The 24211-nt window shown below is 43.3% G+C and overlaps 1 protein-coding gene and 1 long non-coding RNA gene across 8 annotated transcripts in view; one reads left to right on the plus strand and one right to left on the minus strand.

Annotated features, from left to right (window-relative positions):
- The window catches only part of CD82 (CD82 molecule), a 97025-nt gene extending 93018 nt beyond the window's left edge, over nucleotides 1–4007 (plus strand). The window contains exons 8-9 of the mRNA XM_044435911.1: nucleotides 223–306; nucleotides 1825–4007. Coding sequence (XP_044291846.1) covers nucleotides 223–306; nucleotides 1825–1902 — 162 coding nt within the window. The 3' untranslated portion in view covers nucleotides 1903–4007. The remainder of the gene's footprint in view (nucleotides 1–222; nucleotides 307–1824) is intronic.
- Nucleotides 4008–8568: 4561 nt separating this feature from the next.
- Nucleotides 8569–24211, minus strand: part of LOC123026640 — a 28762-nt gene continuing 13119 nt past the window's right edge. For 5 of the 7 annotated variants that reach the window (XR_006415352.1, XR_006415348.1, XR_006415345.1 and 2 more), the window contains one exon: nucleotides 8569–10327. This is a non-coding gene — a long non-coding RNA (uncharacterized LOC123026640). The remainder of the gene's footprint in view (nucleotides 10328–24211) is intronic. The other 2 variants (XR_006415351.1, XR_006415353.1) reach the window with 1 other exon arrangement.

Consider the following 24211-nt stretch of genomic DNA (forward strand, 5'->3'; position numbering starts at 1 on the left):
GATTTCTGTGGTCACAGAGAACAGAATGCCCATGGGTGGCTTTTATACACAGTGAATGAATAACTATCTGCAATAAGCAAATGTAATGAGAGTATTTCAGTTCTCATGTCTAATGTTCAGCTGTCTACCATTGGGGTTTTATATCCATAATCTTAAATATTTGCTGAGTCTGCTTTTATATGCATGGGTGTTTATCTATGTATACATATTCTTTGTCCTCAGGGGTGTATGAAAGGTGTGCAGAACTGGCTACAGGAGAACCTCGGCATTATTCTTGGAGTCTGCACAGGGGTTGCTGTCATTGAGGTAACCTTTCTTCCTTTTTCTTCTGTTCCATGTACAAGTGAACAAAAGCACCTAAGATGTGTGAGGTCACCGCACGCTGCCACAGTCCTGCAATTGTTCTCTATACATGCAGTGCTGGGAAGCCCCAGCAACCCATGAGAGAGGGACTTGCTGTGACCCATGGAAATGTGCCCGAAGTCTGGCCCCTGATTGGGTGACAGGACTGAATTGTGACTTTCTAAAATGGTGCCTTTCTCAGCTGGCAGTAGGTTGCTCGAAGCACGTGCTGGAAGTTAACAGGTTAAACACTTGCTAAGGAGCATGAATTTAATTTTCCAGCCTTTACTTGGAAAAAGGGTTTTGCCAAACCAAATGGCAGCTGTAATCAGATGCAAAAATCTACCCATGCGTCACTAATGGAGATTGCTTGGGGTGGGGTGCAGTTAAAAGGCAATTTTGCCTAAGAGGCTTTTCTGCCCAATTTCATGTTGTTGCAAATTTCATAGAAACTTCACATTCACAATACTTTTAATAGGAAAAAAATGCAGGTGGAAGAACAGAAAGTATTGTGTGCTCTGGAGTACAATTTGAGCCAATAAACATTGGACCAGAATTCAAGTTTTATCCCTTAAGTGAAGTAATTTTCTCCTTCTTCATCAGAACCCATATGCCAAAATCCTTGTTTATATTGTTGTCTAGCAGCCACAAACCTGCTGCTTGCGCTCCACTGTTCAGATGTAAGATTTGCAGGTGTTTCATGTAGTCACACCTGAATTTGAGAGTGCACAGTTTTTTTAATGGCCAGTCAAAATTTCCGCAGATTTGTCAGAATGTAACATAATCCAAAATGAGTTCTTATGAGTTCTTTATTAGATTTATATCCTGCTTCATTACAGCAGCTTACATCATTTGCCCCTTCCTGCTCGCAATCTTATCCCCACAACAACAACAACAACCCTGTGAGGTAGGCTGAGCTGGGAGTCTGCAACTGGCTCAAAGTTACCCAGTTGGCTTCAAGGCTGAGCAGAGACTAGAACCCAGGTCACCTAAGTCATAGTCCTGCACTTTTAACCACTGCATCACACTGTCTCTCATTTCAGCAGCAGCTGCTGCTTTGTTTATATGACTTACTTTTATTCTAATGATGTTAGCAATTTAAATTTTGGATTTGCTGCATCTTGTTGGATGTGATTCATTGCTGCTCTTAGTATTTTTTATACCAAAACACTTAAACATACCATGATGGCACTAATGAACACAGTGCTTTTCACATCAACATGAGCAAAATTGAAACCCGGAGCAGTGTAGCATGTAATTTTAACCCTGGGAGAAAGAGAAAAAGAGTCTGATAGGCAAAGGGCGAATATAACAAATACACTTGAAGTCAGGCCTGGCTGAACACTTGAACTCAGGCCTAGTGGACAAGGGCTGAGGGATTAAACCGAAGGATCCGCTGCAGTGCAGAGGTTTACACAGGGATTCCCCACCCCATTCGTGCAGTAGGCAGTCCTTCTGACCTCCTTCCTTTTTCTCATGCAGCTGCTGGGAATGGTGCTCTCCATCTGCCTCTGCAAGAACATACACACTGAAGACTACACCAAAGTGCCCAAGTACTGAGAGACTGCTGGCTCCTGGAGCTGCCCAGAGCAGGCGGATGCTTCCTTCCCTCCCCACTCTCCAGACTGTCTCCATCACTTAGCGTTTCTCCTGTGACGTCCAGCATTGCTGTGGATCAATTGGGCTGCATGGCAGCTATGAATTCTTTGAGGGATCAGGGGCTTGGACAGCCTCTTCCTGTCTCCTGACTGTTCTTCTATGAAGCAGGCCATTTTAAAGTCTTCCTCTACTCATGTGATTCCCTGCACTTTTACTGCCAGCACTGCGCTAGAGAGCCTCTTCCTTGTTTTTATTCACTTCTGACCCATTGTAGCTGAGCTCAGAATACTTCCTTTCTTTCTTGATTTTGCCGCTCTTTACTATCACTGCTACATGTACATAACCCTTTTTCCATTCAGCTAGGAAGAATATGGGGCTTTGGCTGTTGTTGGTGGTTTGATCTCTTTTAAATACGCCTACTGTAGAAAAGAGTGTCCTTCCACTAATTTGACACCTCTGCCTTTGTTAACTTCCCTTTCTCAAATCTACTGGATTATCCCTTGAATCTGTTGTTGTATAGTTTACTAGACTTCACTTTCTCTCTCTCTCAAAAAAGATTGCTTTTCACTTACTGCTCAACCTTTGACACCAATCAGCGGAGGATTGGGCCAGGCTTATGATTTCACCAGCCAGTGGCAAGGGAGTGTGGCTGGGGAAGTTTTGATGTAGTCTCCCTCTTCCCTGCCACATTGTCCTTCCTATTCTCTGGATCCTGTTAGCTTGGAGACACTTTAGAGACTGCATGAGTAGCATGAGTGAGCGTGCACGACTCACCGGAACATGTTCTTGGGTTGCCAATTTTTGTAGAGGTGATGACTGAGATTATATATATATTTTCCTTCGGTATAACTCTTCTGCAATTGTGTGTTGTCATTGATGAAAGGAGTATCTGGAATCGATGGCTGTTCATACCAGTGGTTCTGGAGAGCACATGATCTGGCCATTGGGTAACATCTACGGAGAAGAGCAGCAACTTCTTCCTGTTAAGCTGCATCTCCGGTTGGCCTGGGAATAGCTAGAGTTGCCATCAGAAGTCAGACAAGTAGAGTCAAGAGGTAGCAGGGAATTACTATGAGGACTCCCATACTGGGAGAAGTGTCTGCACTCAGCAGCCATACTAGGTGTGGATGCAAAGAGGACAATGGAATCCCATGGGGGCAAATCCTTCCTTTGGGGGAAAGGGAAAGGCTTCCACTATAGAAGCCCTTTGAAAAAAAGTAGGCGGTGATCACATTCTGGTTAACAGTTGCCTGAGAACATGTGGCACTGACAGTCCCATGGGTGACTCCCATACTGTGGAGGTCCAAGAAGGCACTTTCAAAAACACTGAAGTTTGGACTTTGGATCTTCAAAGCCTTTCCTGTGCTGAGAGTCCTTAACCACCTTGAATCTACAAGTCGGTCAGTCTGTGCACTATCATTGGTAGTATCTACAAACATAAGATTTAAATTCTGCCCTGTGGGGAGAATTTAACAGGCTTGAGATAGTTAGCCTAGGGACTATCTTCCAAACCTGCAAGAGCATCTTGTACTTCTCTGTACCCCACAATACCAATGCTACTATTTCTTCAGTGAAAACTGGTGATGATACATGCAAGAAAAGTCTGACTGCTATAACTTTTCTTTGTCCATCAGACTAGAGCTTAGTCAGGTAAGGCAGGGATGGAGAACCCCTGGAGGATGCCTTTTGAGCCTGCCAACAGGGCCCTTCCCGTTAAGATTCTGGCAAACAATTAAGTTCACAAAAGGGATTTTTCCTGGAAGTGATGGTCTGAAGTTTGCTTTTATTTCCTGCAGCCTGGTATTTCCTTTTCAAATTGATTGTAAAGTTATGTTTTATACTCACCTCTTGTGCTTCAACTGATAAGCTGCTTCACTGATAAGCTGTTTATGCAATGGCTCTTCTCTGGGATTCAGCTCTGAGCAGAAAAAAGGAAAAAAGGCTGAGCCCATTCTGGTTTTCTCCTTTGTTTTTAGAAATCTCTTCCAAATGGAAGAAATGCATGTACAGATTTAAACCAATAATGGGTGGGTATTTCAGTAATAAAAATATTTGCTTAAAAAATGCTTGTGCGTTCAGTGCCTGACTGTGGAGTCTGCTTGTGTTCAGGACACTAAAAAAGAAGAAAAAAGGGGGGGGGATGGGAGAATCTGTAGGCAAACTATTATTGCCAGCAATATGATGAGCTTTCATTTGCCATATGGAACAAGGTTCTCTTCTCTTTCTGTTTGCATAAATAGCCTTGTTCATGCATTATGCCTAAATAGAAATCAGCTGCCTATGTTGGCCCTTTCTTTACCCCTAACTTTTCCATGCAATGCAGTAACTTCTGAAAAGGCTTCTACACGTGTTTGGTTGAGGGTGTTTCAACCGTACCTCAGAGTATTGTCTGAAGGCACCTAAGACAACTACCATGTTGAAGCTAAGCAGGTCTGGGGCTGGCCTGAACTTGGAAGGGCAACCACCTGGGAACCACATGTAGCCACCTTGAGAATATATCAACACTTCTACACAATCAGGAAATCTGAAGTACACGGATGCTTCTACATGCATTTAGGCAAACATGGAGGAACATTGCTTCACACCTTCTCAATCCATGGGGCAAAGTCAGGGGTGGAACACTGAAGGATGTGGGAGCAGAGGCAGTATGCATGGCCTGTACAAGGCATTGCTGTTTCCAGTTCAAGTATCATAAAATACCTGACTAAGATATGTGTGCAAAGGAGATGTAATGTGTTTTTTTTTTCAAATGACCACAATGTGTATTTTTTTTTCAAATGACCACAAGGTTTGGGTTATTTAATTAGATAAGCAGTTGGTCAAACAGAGATAATACTAGAAGGTTTGAATAGGAAGGAGAGGCTTGTGGTTGGCTTGAGCTGCTTCTACAATTCTCATCCACTAGAGGGTGCTGGCAACATATGAAAACGCTGGCAGTGGTGGGGATAGCCATACTCTGCAACCTTGTTCTGCACTGGGCAATGCACAGTTTCTGGTTTAGTCTATCAGTTAGCGCACGTTCTGCATATTTCCATAGGGGTTACTGGTGTGTTTACATACTGTCTTTTGCAGTTACTTCTGTCAGATGCTAAATGTCAAGAAATAGGTTATCTCCCGTCCTTTGTAGAACTTCTCCAACATTTGTTAAAAGAGTAGGATTCAGAGTTAGTAAATTATCTGAAGTTTAAATTTAAGAAGAGACCATTTAGAAAGAAAAGGAATTAAGGTTGAAATTGTGTAACTATGTATGTAAAATGTGAAAAGCTGCAATGATGCATACAGATGCATGGCAACAAAGTCGAGAAACCATCTTAAGTAGGTGCTGGGTTCTCCATCCTTGAGATAGGGAAGAAGAGGCTGGGCAGCCGTCTGTCAGGGATGCTGTTGCCCATGGTGTAGGAGAGCCAGAGTTCTTGGGAACGCAATTCTGGTGCTTCCTTTATTAGCAGGACTCTGGTGTCACCTGCTGCTCTCCCCAAAATTCCTTGTTCTCTCCAAGTGTGGCTTCAGTCCCTTCAGCAGCTGGAGAAGACAGTTGAGTCTCCCCAGCAGCTACATACTGTTCCCTGCCGTACTAAAAAGAACTTAGGGTGGCTGGGTCTTTAAGGCAATTAAGACCCATTTAGTGGGCATTTAAGACCCATTTTCTTTACCATAGACCTGCTCCTGCTTGAGGTGAAATTGGTTTACTGATAGTTAAAAAAACAGCTGCCTGCATATTTGAATTCTCCTTGGGGCATGTCTAGGGATGTGGAGATTTTTAAAATACATTCTGCCTGTGTTTTACATATTGTTAGACATCTTTTGTTCTGTCATTTGTGCATTGATAAAATCAGATTTTTTTTTGTATACACATTTTCATCTATTTGGGCTAATCGTCACTCAGGTGCAATGATGCATATTACCAAAAGTGCAAAACCAGTGTGCAAGTCCATAGAATCTGCGTGACTCAGAAAAAGTTAGTCCAGGATTCACAGCAATCCATTACTCATCTGAATCCATTGAGGATTTGTGGACATTCATAGGCAAGCCTATGGGAATTGTCATGACGAACACCTGGACTTCCCCATTCACCACTGCCTGTTGTTGCATCCTGCACTGAGTGGGGAACTCGGCTAGAGAACCTCCAAGGTGCGTTCCAACTGCATCATTCCAAACCCAAATCTGACTGTGGATGGTGATGCTGCTTCAAAGTTGTATTCCAAAATCAGGTATAGGCCTACTTATACATACCTGTTAGGTTTGCCTTAACCCATCCACGAATCCTATATAAACATGTTTATAAAATTGCACATGCCATAATGTATGTAACAGTGTTCCAGTGCTGTCCCATTTTTTTAAAACAAAGTTGCTTTGGCCCCCCTGTGGAGTGAGGACTGATTTGTACAAAAGAAAAGGATAACGCAGTTTCCATCTGTCTCACCCCATTTCATTCTTTATTTGTTCCTGCAGAAGTAGTTTTGTTCCCGAATTCTCTCTCTTGGAGAGAATGTATTGGAGCATCATGTTGTCTAAATATTAGTGTAGCTTGCCTGTTAAAGCAACGAAGAAATTTCCACGCTGGCTATTTAATTCAGAATGAACATTCCCTATTCTTTCATTTTGTGGGGAGAAATCAGATGATGTCATTGACAACTCACTGAATTCCAGTGTCTTCTGTGTTGCCCTCTTGCTGCTCCCTCTGCTCTAACCTGATTTCCTGGGTCCTTTTCCTCTGCTTTAAATGCAGTTGAAGGCCAGAATGTCCAGTGTGGATTGCAAAGTACTGTGGAGAATGGCTGGGCTTCTGTACCTTTCATTAGAAGTTTTCTCATTGCAATGCACAAGCCTGCATTTGTTTCTATTTAGCACAACCAGTGTGTTTCTGATGGACTGCCCTTTAATTTGTTCCAGTTCAGAAAGACTTTAATTACTAGGCTCTACTTGGTATGCTTTTCTTAATTGTGAAATAGTGCTATGTAGCCATTTCAATAATAGTTTGATGAAAATCCTTTAAGCAATGCCTTGGCATGGTTGAAAAGAAGTGAATTATGCTGAAAATCTGCAAGGAAGATTCTAAAGTTGCAAGGAGAATTTACTAAATGGGAATTCTGTGTAAACACAGTGGGATAGATAATGTGTTGCCCCCCCAGCGCTTCAGACTACAGCTCTGATTTATTCCGGCCAACATGGCCAATGGTCAGGGATTCTGGGAATGGGAGTCCAAAAAAGCTGGAAGGTGTCAGGTTATCTACCCTTGCATTGGAGAGATCCTGACTATGAGATACTGTCTGTCATCTGATAACAATCCAATATTACGTATGTGGAAGCACTTTCTGAATTCTGTTTTCTGTTAATAACAGAAAAACAAGGTCTCGGCAGCAGTACAGGAAATCTAATGGGAGAAGTAGTGAAAAGGCAAGCTTAAAACTATGCCATATTTCTAATTAGGTACTTGAGGCTTATGGCTATTATACAAAAATTCTACAGTGGCACATATGTTTTCTAGAAGCAAAAGCTCACAGAGGAGATGGAGGACTATATGTGCTCCATGGCTCTGGCGCACCTGTCGCTTCACTATGGTGGCTTATCACCAACATTCAATGAACCTCAGTTCTCCCTTCCTGCAGAAATGGGGAGTGAATGATTTGCCAAGACAGTATCAAATGAAGCGTAGTCCAAGAATGTCATCCCCTTCCCCACCCGAAAGAGTCTTCTGCAGGAGTGTTCAAAGTGACAGCATCTCCGCACAGCTTGGAATAGATATGGAAGCACTCGAGGTCCAGGACAGGATGTGCCGTGCTGACCACTACGATTTGAGGCAGGCTGGTGTGAATCAGGTGGACTTACTTTGCATAAAGCACGCCCAAATTCAGGGAAGTACTTTAGCATGGCAGTCTGCTGGGTGCATTTTTGAACCCTATCCAGATGGTAACGTTCTCCTTCACCAGTATGGATGGATTCCCTCACATTTCTAGATCTGTATGATAAATAGCTCTTTAATAGCCTGAGTCATTATGAAATGCACTGTGATTGCAAATCCCTGATTTATGGCATAGCAGGCTGTGTACCTAATCGTGTAGAATAAATGCATCCAGATGATTGAGTGGGTTCAGCTTTGGTCACCATGTCTAGAGATGACATAATATCCCATTCTGTCTCCAGAGTCAGAACAGGGAGGACCGGGCTGTGCACTCAGTGAAATACAGAGTGTTTTCAAAAAACACAGAGAGGGACCAGGACTTTGCCTTGGGGTGGGGGATGGTATGATCATTTGAAAAACAAAAGCTGCTTCTAGCTTTGGCTCTGCGAACTCTGTAACTAAATGGGCCATGACCCTGCTCTGTGATGCAGTCCCCAAAGCAGCTAAACTGCTGCTTAGGATGACGAATTTCAACGTGGGTGGGATTGTTCCTCCAGAAGCTTGTCATTTACCCCTTCATATTTTGGAAATACGTTAATGGTGAGGTCTGGATAGGATGGGCTAAAGTTGTTTTGCTCTGCGTCTGCAACCGTTTTACTGTAAAGGCCAGTGTGGTCTGTGGAAGAAATTCTCATTTTAATGCAGACGTAGCTAATTTTGCACTTGCAAACCACTAAATGAACCAGACTCAGATATTCTCTGAAATTCACAATCCAACAAAAATGCACATTTTATTATTTATTTAGGTTTTTTAAAATTGATAGAGCACTGCCACAGCCCTATGGGGCTCTCTGGATGTTGTACGGTGTAAAAATAAAACCAAATAAAATACATATAATACAGCAATTACAATAACTACATTGATCAGACATTTAACACAGGGCTAGAAATGTATTACAATTGCTTACAAAGTTTGTGCATACTCAGAAAAAATATATTTATACAAAATGCATGCATTAGGGGAATATGTACAAAAATATGAACATTTAATGGGAAATTTAAAAATATTCTTGAGGTTTGGATAGAAGTGAATTTAAGAATGGGAAAATGAGAAGCTGAGAGGTTTTTTTTTAAAAAGGCAGATTCATCATTCTGTTCTGCAAGCCAAAGTCCCCTGCACAGCTCTTGGGACTGAATGAACCTCTGGGGCTTGCTGTCGCAGCTCAAAATCCACATGCTTGCTTCCAAAGGAAGAAGAAAGGAGCGTGCAATAGGTCACTGCATCCTGCCTCACCCTGGAGGCCCAGTGGCGTTGCCTCTGTTCTCTGATGCCCTAACTCCAGTCAGTCTCTTTGCAGTTACCCAGGTGCTCACTTGAAGAGGCAGGCAGTGGTCCAGCCCACAAACTGCCTGATTTCTGGGGAGTAAAGACACCCACATTCTTGACTCCTGTCAGGCAGCTCAGATAACACCACAGGTTCCCACTTGACTCTCTGCTCCATAATATGCCCACAGAAAGTCCTGAATCTTACTCAAATCTCCCATGGGAAAATCCACTGACCTGCAATTTCCTTGCTTAAACAGGTTATCTGTTCCAGGGATATTCTGTGCATGTGTGACAGGGGGTGCATTTATGTATTTATTATATTTATAAGCTGCCAAATAGTTCAAAAGACTCTCTAGGCAGCATACCACAGGCAAAAATTAGAAATATACCACAAAACATTAAAAACCATCATTAAAATACAAATAACAAATTAATAATAAAAACAATTTAACAGGGTCATTCTTAAAGGTGGCAAGGTGAGCCTGATGCCACTAAAATTATGAACATTTCACTAAAATTAAAAACATCTAAAATCAACTATTAAAACACAGTTTTGATTCATTTCAAGCGCGTCTTCAGACACTGCACTAATACAAGCATCTTTTCTTCCCACAAAGGGTATTGCCAATTTTAAAATACTGATTTTGCAAACACAAGAAGATCTCTGTTCTAGATTAGTTTAAGAGTAGCTTCAGATATGTGCATAGTGGGTGATTCTGGACAGATAAAAGGAAATACAGCTTCACACAATGCATAGTTAAACTATAGAAGTCTCTACCACAAGACTTTGTGATGGAGAAATGTTTTTGCCTGGTGTCAAAATGAAAACAGAGTTGGCGCTAGGCAATTTTAACTGGGGAGCTTATTCCCTGGGGGAGGGGGGTAGCCACCAAAAAGACCCTTCTTCTGTTTACCATCCTTTTCACCTTGCGGAATTGCTCTTTCAGAAGGGCCTCTTGCTCAGATCTTAATGGTCGGGTAGGCATATATGTGAGCAGGTAAATGCCAGTGCATAGAGGCTTGGCTGCTAGAGGCCAACTCCGCCTCCTCTTCCTCTTCGTCTTAGTCTTTGCGAGGGCCAGTGCCAGCCTGCCTCAAGGGCAAGAAGGAAGGGGAAGGGAGTTGCCAACACTCCCACCTGCAAACTGTACCTCCACTGCTGCTGCTCTTCTCTTGCGTGTAGATGGTTCTGTTTTGGCCGCAGACCTGCACTTCCACTGGAATGTCAGAAATAAAGGGAACATTTGGCTCCAAAACAAAACATTGCACTGTGTCTCTTCCCTGAGTATATGGCTGCAAGAGCAAATATTACTATCAAAGAGAGGACTCCCGGGTCTAATTTGGGTCTCCTTTCGTTTGTGAATTTAATTTGTATAGTTCCCAAAAAAAATTTTTTAAGTGTACTTGGTCTTCATGTGAGCCAGTGGCACATGAGTATCTTGCATGCAAATAAGTGCTGAATCTGGCCCAGCAGGAGGGCTGAGTAGATGTTTTGGGCTAGTTGGCCTCTACTGCAAACTGAGGGCTGTGCAGATTGATACCCTGCCTTTATTTTTACAAAGTACTCAAAGCAGTTCACAGACTTCTCTTGTTCTCAGTCTTACCCACACCAGCAGCCCTGACTCTGGGGACTAGAACCCAGATCGCCTGAGTTCTAGCCCTGCACTCTGGACCACTACACCACACTGGTTCTTTAAAAAATAAAACTAAACTGGGAACTAAAGCCTGCTTCGGCTTCCTCTCTTACCTGCCATATTAACAGTTAGACTGAACTGCAAGACCACCATAAGCTATTCCCCGCACCCAGCATAGACCCCACCTGCAACAAGTTTGTGAGTAACACTGCAGCATTGTTACGAACATTCACAGCCTGGCATGCATTACTCAGTGTGACCTACACTGTAGGGCTGTTGAAGCTACTTTGGCCCCCATCCAGGTTCTCTTCCAGTTTGCAAAATGAAATACATTTGTTTAGAAATTTGCATTCCAAATTTCAATTTTTTTTCTTTAAAAAATGGTTCACACTAATTTGGAAGAGCAAGAACAATTTTATTTCCTGCTATCCTTTGGGCTTGAGGCATGGGCAGAACACAATGGGGCCCAATTTCAGCCACCCCACGGTCTTGAACTGCTTGGCTTCTCTCACCTGAGTCACTGAGAAACAGCTTTTCACTGTGAACAGGGAAGCAATCTATCCAAACAACAAGCCGCTATCTCAGCACTTCTATCAATGTGCCTTCCTCTGTCATATTTTCCTCCTTCCTCTCCAAAACAAAGCAACAGACCAAAAAGGAAGAGGCCCAGAGGTAGACTGATCACCTTTCACTTTTCTCCTGCCACCCTCCAACCTCAACGCTGCTCTCCTTGCCCCTGATACTGGGGCTAATATTTAGCCATCCTGACTAGTAGCCATCGATAACCCAACTCTCCATCCAAATTGGTGGCCATCACAAAGTCTTATGGTAGAGACTTCTATAGTTTAACTATGCATTGTGTGAAGAAGTATTTCCTTTTATCTGTCCAGAATCACCCACTATGCATGTATCTGAAGCTACTCTTAAACTAATCTAGAACAGAGATCTTCTTGTGTTTGCAAAATCAGTATTTTAAAATTTGCAATACCCTTTGTGGGAAGAAAAGATGCTTGTATTAGAGCAGTGTCTGAAGACGCGCTTGAAATGAATTAAGATGATTTCCTGTTCGAAACTCACATGCTGAGATTGGAAGCCTGATGAACTTCTGTTTCTCTTTGGGGGGGTTTTCTTTCCATTTTCATGCCTCCCCTTTGCAGATTGCACATGGTATTCTAATGCTTTCTATTCTCCTGTAAAGGGAAAGTCTGCCATAAACTGGTTTAGGCAGCGGGTCCCTGAGTTGCTTTCCCTAGTTCTCTTTAATGGTCTCTAACTTCATTAAGCATTGGAAAGGAACAGACATTCCAAAGCTTCCTTTGGAAAATTGCTTTGAAAGGAGCGAGGCCCAGTTCTTGACATTGTCTTTCTTGGCCATTCAGTGCTCATATCAATCTGCACCGCTCTGCATTCATGTGCTTCCGTAGTACTTCCAGAGGCTTATTTTGGCTGCGAGTGGAAGGGGTGTGGTGCTTCTCTCATGCTTATGAAGGGGCAGGCTACTCCACCTCTGAAGCTCCTGCCAGCTTCCCTGAGACTTGAGTTCCTCATGTCATCACATGCCCTCATGTGAGGGTTTATGAACTTCCTTAGTGGCTCAGAGTAAACTAAAAGCATCCCTGCTCCCTTCAGAGCCAGCTGTGCAGTGGCTCCAACCCAAACACTGGGAGGCCATAGGATATACACTTACATCCCTGGACACGGCCGCTCAGCTGGAAGCTGCCAGGCAGCCTTGCCAAAGTTTGCCTTGGCAGAGCAGAGTAAGAAACATGGTGTTGGACACTTGAACTTCTTAGTAAAAATCGGATCAAGTGGGCTTTTCTCGTGTATGCTTTAGACCAAGGATTACAGGATTGTTTTCCCTATTGGGAGACAAACTCTTCATTATCAACTGCATGCAAACCGTGATGGGACCAGCCCCAAAAGTGCTAACACTCTTTCCTCCTCCTCCTCATTGTCAGAGTGGTGAATTTTGAACTGCTCGGCATGACAGGTGTCTTAACCATGTCCTTCAGAAAGACAAAAGATGCAACCAGCTGTGCTGTTCCAGATTTAAATTAAAAAAAAAAAACAGCATTCCTTTTTCCTTTCCCACTGGCAGCAGGTCTATTGTAATACCGGGTCTAACTTGCACACTTACATCAAGGCAGCCCAAAATATTTCACATTGCAGCAATTTACTAAATATTGAGAATTGTAACTAAATTCATGCACAGATGTAAAAGGAATACACAACACATAAAACTGGAGCATGAGAAGTATGATTCAAGGTACACTGGAAACTGTAAACCTAAAACCGGAATGCTTAAGTACTTGGAGTGAGTGAACTAAAGGGAACTGCTATGGGACATTTTCAGTCAGAAAAACAATTCTAGTTTTCCCCTCCAAGTTTTACTCTGGAAATAAACTTAAAAGAAATGGAGTGGCTCCAATACTGAAGCAAGATGTAGTACATAATATGAAGCCATAATATGAAGTGCAACCGAATCATATCAAGCAGAATCAGCAGAAAACCTGTTAACATTGCCATGATTCAAGTCTGTATTCCAAGAACAGATGCTGATGAGGAAGAAATTGAAAACTTTTATGCAGACATCCAAAAGGAAAGTGATAACACATCAGAACAAGAAACACTGATAATCACAGGTGACTAGAACACAAAATTAGGAAACAGAATGGAATCCAACATTGTGGAACAATTCAGCCTAAAGATTGGAAACAAAACAGGAGCACAACACATGGAATTCTGTGAAGCCAATAAGCTGTTTCTTGCAAATGCACATTTCAAGCACCCAATCAGATCACAGGGACATCACCAGTTGGTCAGTACAGAAATTAAATAAACTACATAACTGGAAATAGGAAATGGAGAAGCTGTATTCTTGCTGCCCAAACAAGACCAGGAGTGGATTGTAGTATTATCATGAACTATTACTATCAAATATAGATGCATACTACCAAAATACAATCTAAATAACGTTCCTGAGAAATTTAAAGCTCACATAAAGAGCAGAATTTCATTACTGAACTGAACTGACTACAACCCAGGATAACTGTGAGCTAAAACATTACTAGGGAAGAATGCAAGGGAACAATTCAAGTTGTGAAAACAAAAACAGTAACAAAACCAAACAAAAAACCCCACATGTCTAGAAGGATGACTGAAGAAAGATTTTTTGCTAAGGCCATGTGAGAAGCAAAAGCAAAAGTTGACAGGATAGAATCCTGAATACAACTTTTCAGTGATTAACACATAGTGACAAAAAACCCGCAATAGCCACTATAGGCCACTGTAATCGCCAGTACAAAGAAACAGACAAAACCAACAAAAGAGGAAAAAGGAGAGATCTCTTCTAGGTGATCCAGGAAAACACAGGGAAATTCAGACCTAGAGTGGGAATGCTAAAAGACCAGTTGAGAAACATACTCTCTGACCTGGATAAAATAAAGAGAAGGTGGAAACACCATACAGAGGAGATGAAAAGCTGACCTACCACTTTAAAAAGGAATCCTATGAGGAAGAGCCTGCAGTATTAGAAAGTAATGTGAAACCACCTAAAACAAACTGGGTACCAGTAGAACTATTCAAGGCTACCGAGACTGAATCAGTACAAATTCTAATAAGAATATGCAAACAAGTATGCAAAACAGATCAATGGCCCACAGACTGGAATGTTCAATATACTTTCCTCTCGCCAAGAAAGGAGATGCTAAGAGGTGCAGAAACTATAAGACCTTTGCACTAATTTCCCATGCAAGCAAAGTGATACTTAAGGTGTTGCAAGAAAGATTTTTACCCTGTATGATGTAAGAAATGCCTGAAATTCAGGATGGGTTTCAAAAAGGAAGAGGCACAATTATACCACGTTAGCTTCTAGAGTGTACCAAACCACGCCATAAATATACATTATCATTTCACAAATATACATTAGATCATGCCATAAATATACAGTAGCTTCTAGAGTGCATCAAAAAAATTCAGGAAGAGATTGGTCGATGTGTTCTAGACTACATTGAAAGCAAAAGCAGAAAGTGCAAAAGCAGAACTGCAGCTGAACATTATTCAACATCAATTCAAATAAACTGCTATTAAGAAACTTGAAGACTGAGCCATGGAAGGGGAGCAAGGAAATGGGAAAGAGCATCAGGTGCAAGGATGTTTCACTGGAAACCAAGGCCAAAGTCATCTGCACAATTGTATTCATGATTGCTATGTATGTGTGCGAAAGCTGGACAGTGAAGAAAGGTGACAGGAAGAAACCCGATGTGTTCAAACCATAGTGTTGGAGGAGAGATTTACCAATACCCTGGACTGACACATGTACAAGTACATCAAATCAAGCCTCCAGCAAACCAAGCCAGAACTTGTCCAGGAATCAAAAATGATGAAACTGAGGCTGTCGCACTTTGGATATATCATGAAAAGGCAAGGTTTAGTGAGAAGATATTCAAGCTAGGGAAAGTTGAAGGCTGAAGAGGAAGGGGAAGGCCAAATAGGAGATGGCCCTATTCCATGGGGGAAGCCACAGCCTTGAGTTGACAAGAACTGAGCAGGGCTGCCAGGCCATTGTGAAGCAGATCCACTCTAGGGTCACCATAGTTGGAAACAACTCGACAGCATGCGACAAAACTCTCTGTTCTCGTGACCATTCTGCTGCTCAGCCTGAGAAGGCAGGGCGTGGAAAATAGGGCTGATACGTTAGGCACAAAGCTGGAAAATGTGCTTGTTGAACTTCTGCTTTCTTGCAGCTGTAAAAGACAGTGCAGGGGTCCTGGACAGGGAAAAGAAACCCCAGTGCTGATGAGGACCATGTTGTCTGTGTCTGGAGCTGACTTGAAAAGCACTTTTTCAACACAGGCATGTGCGGTTTTTGTTTCGTTGATTGAAAAGGCCCATTGGGAGGAAGACATTCAGAGCAGTGAACCTGAGTGTGGAAAGGGTTAAGCGCCGCCTCCCCATCGCACCACTTTTTTTGCTCTGAATTCTATCCTGTTCTACCAAAGTGCTTTAATTTTAAAAAAGCAAAACAGACAAAAAGCATTTTTGGGACTTAGTTACTCTTACACTTTTGCGTGTAGCACATACTTATCCCTTGAATTTTAGCTCTAGCCTGCAATTTGGCTCCCTTTCTCCTCCAGAGCAATCTCCTTTAAATGTGTAATGGCAGCAAAAGCCCTTGGACAAGCTTCTGCTTCTTTCATCAAGGCAACTCCTTATGTGGTTAACAGCAAGAAATGGAGCTCTAGGAAACAATTTCCTAACTTCAGAAAACTAAGGACTTGGGGGTCACGAGCAGTGACTGAGGAACAGGCGCATGTGCCAAATCCCATCTCTTCCCGAATACTTCTATCTCCAATGCAAAGTGAATACTGTGTATGAAGGAGATGTTTCCCAGGGCTCAGCATTAGTAAATTATTCCAGTTCAGTCACTGCCAAAACTGTTTTTGTCAATGAGTATTATTATAAGCTGTTCTGGGAAAAGTCCAAGTATACTCTTTGCCTTTTCGTCTCAAACTCTCTCAAAAGCTGAAATCTCTCTCAAAAGCTGAAGAAAATAGAAATGTTCTAGCTGCCCATACCCAGTGGGTTCCTGACTTGCTACTCTTACTATAATTTCTTCCTCTGATATTCCTATATACCCAAAGAGCTGAAATTCAATTTTCAAGGTAGTTTTTCTGCAAACAAAAAAATGAAATAAAATATTTATGTCCATGTCATCAATTCTCTCTCATTCATGCCTAAGCAACTGGGATGGATGTCACTGGCATTACAAAGCTCTTCTACCAATCTATGCAATTCTTCTTAATAAATAAGGTAAATTATTGCTCATATCTTATAGGGTACTTCTTGATGAGGCTTTATCATGCCATTGCTCTGCCTCATTCATAGAATTTTATGAGCACACCAAATGACTCCTCAGCTTCCACTCACGCCTCCCGTGTTTTCCCTGCTCCTCCTCCTCATCTTCATCTTCTTCATCTTCATCTTTTTTTACCAACAGCAAATCTCTTAAGGAGAACAAGGTGGAAAAGCTGCCATTAGTGCCACAGTGCCATTAGCAACCTGTTATGGTGTCAGACTATTAAAAGTAACCAATCTTTTGTAGGAATGCTGAAGAAATAGAGCTTGGATATCTAAGCATCTTGCCTGCAGACTCCACAGTGGATTGACTTTTCTAAATGTGTATTTATTCTGCCAACTTGAGAAACATTTTTCTAACTTTTTTTTGCAAATTTTATTGACAGAAAAATACCTAGAGTAAAAGCCCCAAACTAAATTACATATTTCTTCCAAAGGCTAAAGCATGAAAAATATGCATTTTTCAAGCATTCTGAAATTGTGCATTTTTCAGAGTGCAGATTTGCACAACTCTGAATCTGTGCAAATGCATACAAACAGATGCATAGCAAGGAGAATATTGATAGGAGCAACTTCAACCAGTTAGACCTGCTAATGGACCTGCTGTTTCATTCTCCTTCCTCGTCGTGCAGTAGCTGAAGGTGAGCAAGCTTACTTTGGGCCCGGCATTCATCCAGAAATTCTGGAAGAAGACAGCTGTGCATGTTCTTGAAGCTCTGTATTCTAGGAGGAGTCCTGCCATCCAGCGATTCAGCATGAGTGGAAATGCTGAAGTGCTGCAATAGCAGAAGAAACTACCCTTGCCAAATCTTTCTCAGCATAACCTCCAATACTTCATACGCACAAAAAGGAGAGATTTATCCAGCCCTGCTCTTCAGTAACTTGTATAACTGAGAGTATAGCCGCTGTACCTATTATATCAGAGATCCCAAATGGGTGCCTGTAGATGCCCACAGAATGTAATTTTATTTTATTTTTAATGTACACACATGGATTTGTAGATATCCATAGCATTGAATCCATATACATTGTATATAAATTTCTAGCAGTCATACATGGGCTTCAACAAAGACAGAAAAAATCTATTTGCAGTTGGTGTTTTACATGCCACTGATTCATATATTAAAAGCACTGTAAGATTGCCGGGAGAAATATCAACAGCCTCAGATATGCAGACAATACAACTCTAATGACAGAAAGTGAAGAGGAACTGAAGAGCCTCTTGATGGAGGTGAAGGAGGAGAGCGCAAAAGTTGGCTTGAAACTCAACATTAAGAAAACTTTAGATCATGGCATCCGGTCCTATCACTTCCTGGCAAATAGATGGAGAAGAAGTGGAGGTAGTGACAGATTTTATCTTCCTGGGCTCCAAGATCACTGCAGATGGGGACTGCAGCCAAGAAATTAAATGATGCTTGCTCCTTGGGAGTAAAGCTATGGCAAATCTAGACAGCATACTAAAAAGCAGAGACATCACCCTGCCAACAAAAGTGCGTACAGTCAAGGCTATGGTTTTCCCAGTTGCAATGTGTGGCTGTGAAAGCTGGACCATAAAGAAGGCTGAGCGCCGAAGAATTGAGGCCTTTGAATTGTGGTGCTGGAGAAGGCTCCTGAGAGTCCCTTGGACTGCAAAGAGATCAAACCAGTGAATCTTAAAGGAAATCAACCCTGACTGCTCTTTAGAAGGCCTGATACTGAAGATGAAACTCAAATACTTTGGCCACTTAATGAGAAGGAACAACTCACTGGAGAAGACCCTGATGCTGGGAATGATTGATGGCAAAAGAAGAAGGGGATGGCATAGGATGAGGTGGCTAGATATAGTCACTGAAGCAGTTGGTGTGGGCTTGGGTTGACTCCAAGGGATGGTGAAGGACAGGAGAGCCTGGAGAAATGTTGTCCATGGGGTCATGATGGTTTGGGCACAACTTTGCTACTAAACAAAAGCATAGTCCTCAGTCTAAGTGTTAAGTCTTGTAATAGCAGTCTTTTAGAGATCAGAAAGGCACAGAGAATCTATTTCCCCCTACCATTTTTAAGAAGCTGGTTAGTAACTTAATATTGAATATATCAGTAAATATACTATTAAGGTCCATACTGGTACAAAATTTATACCGTACTGGAAATAATTATCTGTGTTTTAAGCTCTTCTCCAAAGAAGCAACTATTGGGCATTGTCAACCTATATTTAAAATAACCATTAATGCATTGCCCTCTCAACAGGTAGCTGAATTAGACAATCCCTTATTAAAGCACTGCTATGTTGTCTGTCAGGCAAGAAACAAGTGAGATGTACTTTTCACTGATGTCACTCATAAGAGTCACTGATGCAACAGGTAGGTGCCAAGTGGCAAATCACTATTTAGGCATTTTGGAGTTGTGCCCACATCAGTTTCTCAAATTCCCCCAAGTTCCCATGGGGCCAAAAAGGTCAGGGACCTCTGCACTGTATATAATTGACAGCAGCTTTCTTTGGGCATGAGGTATCTGAGGAGGGATGACATTGTCAGTTCTGCCCCCGGAGCCACCATTCGTAGTCCATCCCCACAGCCCTCTGTGTGTTAGGAAGGCAAATATGTGAGCCTTCACTTCTTATATGGATTGTTCAGGTTTCTAAACTGGATGGGAAGCCTCTATGAGTCAATGATGGAGTGTGCAGGTACTCATACCATGGTATTTGGTGTGTGGGAGGGAAGGAAGAACACACTAATGGTGCTAGAGCAGCCTTTCCCAACCTGGCACCCAGAAAATGTTTTCCTGTGAGCCTCAACCAGCAAGGATGATGATTGGATATACTGGAAGTTATTGTCCAGAACATCCACCGGGTACCCTGTTGGGTGAAGCTGTGGCAGATTCTCTGCTGGGAACTAGAAATAACCAAGAGAATGCTGCAGCATAGAAAGACACTTGATATGTGTTCAGATTCTCAAGACATCTCTGATAGGACTGTCTGTGAGTGCTCCACTGTTTGCCACCACTCCACCAAATTTGAGCAGGGGTGCACACCACAGTGGATTTTCAGGGAGAATTAGACCCCAGAAATCACCTGCCCCTACTTTAGAAGAATCCCTTAGGTAACAGTGGCAAGGCAGTTCTAGAAAAGCTTGGGGAAATGGAGGTATGGCAAAGCTTATTATCATGAGAAGGCGTTTGTGCCGAATGCATTAAATACAGACATACTGTGACTGAACACGGGGGAGAAAATAGGATAGTGAGAAATGGGTGGTAGTGCCTGCCATCCCCCAAAGCAGCTTTCCCCAGCCCCTGATGGTTTGGACTGCTCTCCCAGGTTTTCTGACTGTTGTGGATGCTGGCTGGGGTTGATGAGAGTTGAAGTCTGCCACCCCTGGAGAGCAGCAGTTTGAGGAAGCCTGCCCCGAAGTCATCCCTGTTAGGCAACCATACTGGGAAGAGCCCAAATAGTAACACGAACATCATTAACAAGTCCTATGCAGGCTCCTGGCAACAACAGCAGCTCTACAGTGAGGTTATATCCTGGAGGAATTCTCTAATATTCTCCGTTAGGAGCCCACATGCATCCTGGGGAAGGAAACAGCAGCTGAACAAAGCCCAGAGAACAGACAAAACAGGAAAGGTAGAAACGCTGAAGACCACAACAAATAAGGGTAACCCTCAGTCAGCCAGTGTGTTACTTGGTGCCCTCGGCAGGCCCTGCTCCTTCCTCCTTGCCGTCCCTCCTTCTTGCTTGTCCACTGTGCTTCTCGGCTTTTGCCAGCATGTGCCCCCAGTCTCTTCACATGGCGGCCTTGCCCTCCCAGGGTAGCACTCACCATTGCTCAACAGGCGTGGCTGAGACACTGGGCTGCACCCCAGCAAGGTCCCCACGAAAAGAGCTTCCTGGGGTTGCCCCTGCTTCTCACCATTGCAGCCTCCTTCCTTGCCCATCTCTTGTTCTGACCCAGCCAGCTGCGGTGGCTGAAGGAGAGGCAGGCGATGCCAGGGCTGATGTGCTCACAGGAGGAGCCAAGGCAGCTGGTGACAGTGAGAAGATAGGCTCACTGGGGAGGGGGGGCATTTAGGGCTCTTGCCCCAGGCCTCTCCAAAACTGGGGGCCAGCACACTGTGTGAACTGGCAGATTTCCCAGCAAGAACTGAGAATAGTTGCTTTGCACTAGAAGTGTAAGTCTGGAATAGGCCTGTGCCATCCCACCCATGCACCACCCATCCAGTATCTACACTGTCTGAGAGCCTACAGTAGCAATTCTCATAAATGCTGCAGCTTGAAAAATTCTAAGGATCTGTACACCTGGCCATGTAATGCAGCTTCCCCCAGCCTGATGTCTAGAACTTCAACTCCCAGAAGGCCCGGCCAGTATGGCCAATGAACAGGAAAGCTCAGAGTTGTAGTCCAAAATGTTTGAGAGCACCTGATTGGTGGAGGCAGCTATAATGTCATGACTTCTACTTTCATGGTATACATTGTTCAATGCTGCAGCCAGATTGCTGGCCAGGAATGCTGAGAGAATTGCTGCCTTCCCAATGAGCATATAATGCAGTATCTTAGGATAGTCTAATTTTCAAACCATAGCCTGTTTGATATGAGAAGCAAAATAACTGCAAATCAGAACATGGCAGGCTACAGGCAGAACATTACATGGATGTGGTGGGGCAGCTAGGGCAGGACCTGGGATCTGAGGTCCAGGGCCTCACAGCCCAGAGTCATAGGCCAGGCTCCTGAACCCTCATCTGTGGAGGATCCAAGTCTCTTTCCCCCCAAAGAGGCTCCATAGTTAATGGTTCAGGCAGGTGCCTCAGCCACAGAAAGACATCATGAGGCTGCTGCCTCCCCAGGATCCAGTTCACTAGGAAGATGTCAGCTGTCCTGTTCCAGTGGAGGCCTCATTCCCACCCTCAGGCTCTGGGGAGTTGGGCCATTAGGAAGCTAACATCCTCCCATGTTACCACAGGTTGCTAACAGGCCAGGTGCCTTTAAGAGACCAGGCCTTTGTCTGAATGGAGGTGGAAGTAACTGTCCCACTTTTCCATCTCAATCTTGCTCTGTTCCTTACCAAGCAGCCTTGTTCAATTTCCAGCTCCAGCTCCACCTGGAGCTTTCCACATGGCTGATCTCTTTCTGTCCTGCTTCCTGAGCAGCCCCCTGCTCCAGGTCTGATCCATGGTCAGAACATACAGCTTGAAATGATAGACCCAGGAGTCCCTAAATGGTAGGCTATGAGTGCAGCAGGGCATGAGCGTGGCAGGAGTGTGCTGGGTCTGATACGGCTCAGAACAGCATCCTCCCTTTTTCCAGTTGGCTGCGTTTAATCAGTAGCTGCGGGTTGGTATGCACAAGTACATAAGAAGAGCTGTGCTAAAATCAGACCAAAGCCCATCCAGTCCAGTATCCTGCTCACACAGTGGCCAGCCAATTGCCCCTGGGAAACCTAGAAACAGATCACAAATACAATAGGCTCCCTTATGTTGCTTGCAACTGGTGCGCATGGGCAAAGCACCTCTGATATTAGAGGTGGTGCATTGCCATCAGGGCAATTGGCCGAATCCCTTTTAAAACTTGGGAAATAAAGCAAATGTGTTTTGCATGAGGCAGCAGACAAAATTCCACTTTAGTTCAGTAGTCATGATGATCCTGTGAATTATCTTATGTGTTTATAATCTGAACTCATGTTCAGAGTGTTTTCTTTTAAATCTAGGCTGACAGTTTTGTCTGGGCTTTTCGCTGTAATGTATCAGAAATGCAGAAGCAGTTCTAAATCCTGAAATGGTGAGAGACTAGGAATATTGGTTGTGTGCTTCATGACGGTGGCAATACTCAGGCTGTTGAAAATGCTTTGTTGGTCCCTCTTTGATCCTAGCAGAAGTGATGCTGAACGAGCTAGATGAAAACAGGTATGTGATGCTTCCGGAACAGATCTCAGCCTCAGATCCTGCTTCCTGCAAGGAAGAGGCTGTGTTTGGGACCAGTCAATTTTTCCACTCGTGCTGCTCCACCACTGGCTTGGAATCCTTACAAGTAGCAGCTGTCTAGAGGATGGCTGCCTTACTCTGGTGTGCTTACCCGCAGTACGCCCTGATTTTGCAAGATTGGCTTTTCCTTTTAGGGAAATGGATAGATGTGTTTGGATTATATTTTGTTTAAGCAAACAACTGCCTTTTTTTGATAAACTGTTTTTTATTCTTTGAATTCTGCATTTGCTTTACTCTTTGCAAAGCCATGGAGGGCCTATTTGGCGTCAAGGTCACAAAGATATAAACTATAATGTTTCCCAGTTTTCTACTATAAGAAGCTTCAGGATGCAGTATGCCTTGGGCTTCTTTCCTTAGGAAGGAGGTCAGGGGAGGCTTATGCTGTTCTTAGTAACTGTGGTGATACACAAATCCAGTGCATCCACATCAGATTTCTAGAGAAACCAGAATCCCTCAGATGCCTTTACAAGACCAAAAGCCAACTCTCTCCCCTGTCCTCAGTATGCTCCTCCAGTTGCCAGTCTATTCTTCACATTCTCTTCCTTGCTTACATAATCTCTAGCTTCAAAAGGGAAGATGACACATCATCTTTCTAGGTATCTCTTTAACTTTTCTTACGGTCAGCTATTGTGAGCATCACCCTATAATTTCCCTAAAAAAGATACCTGCCAGATTAGAGTTGAACTATTCTAGTAATCCTATGTCCAGCCAGTTTTGACCACTTCAAGCAGTTCTATTATAATCACATCATCATAGGATTACAAAAGATTCCTCTCTATACCACATACACCACTTTTGTAGCAATATAAACAATAATATATCCAGTGCAACTCTCTTTAGAATCCAGCTCCTCTTTCGAAAGTTCCAGGATAGTTTTGTTGTCAGGAAAAATGGGTATCTCATCCTTCTACCTGAAGTACCCCTCCCAAGCAGATGAGAATAACCCAGAATCTCTGCTCCTTCCCTTTTTTTCTTGTTACTGGGCATTCACTCAGGGGCAGCTGAGCAGGCAGCAAAAGGAGGAGAAGCGGGACCAAAGGGCTCCAGAGGTTGTTGGCTGGCCTGCCCTGCTTTTACATAGAACGAGGTGGCTGCAGATAGTGAGGCCTTGGAGGAAAGAGCTGTGTGCCAAGCAGCCTCTCCTGCATCCCCTGAGCTAGTCGGCTGCCTTCAGGGGAGGTGGAAGATGCTGCCCCAGTGCCAAGGTTGAAGAAAGTCTCATGCCACTCCGCTCTGCTTTTGTTCATGCAACAAGAAAGGGTGCTGTCTATAGTTTTTAGTTGGAGAGCAAAAATATCTTAGATAGGCCCTGGTTGATGATGAGCTTCCTATGGAGTTGTGGCTCTTAGCTGGTACCCAGCCAGGCTCTGATCTTATGCCTTTTAATAGCAACTTAACATTTAAAAAATTAAGCCATTTAAGACATGTCTTGGCATGGAGCTAAAGTAGCGTCCATCTACTTAATCTGTGGTGGCTAAAAGCACAGGATTACCACATACGCTTTTTGCTTGTATGTTTTTCAGGTGGTGACCCTCTTAGAGGAGGAGAAAGCAAGGAAGTTATGCCTATTAGAAACGCTATTGCAAACTATCTTTTCCAAGGGATGCTATCTGGAATACTAATTTCTGTTCCTCTTAAACCACGCTTCTTAATCAAAAGTGGGAC

The sequence above is a fragment of the Varanus komodoensis genome, unplaced genomic scaffold (assembly GCF_004798865.1).
Source record: "Varanus komodoensis strain SLA01 unplaced genomic scaffold, ASM479886v1 scaffold3, whole genome shotgun sequence".
Lineage (NCBI taxonomy): Eukaryota > Metazoa > Chordata > Lepidosauria > Squamata > Varanidae > Varanus > Varanus komodoensis.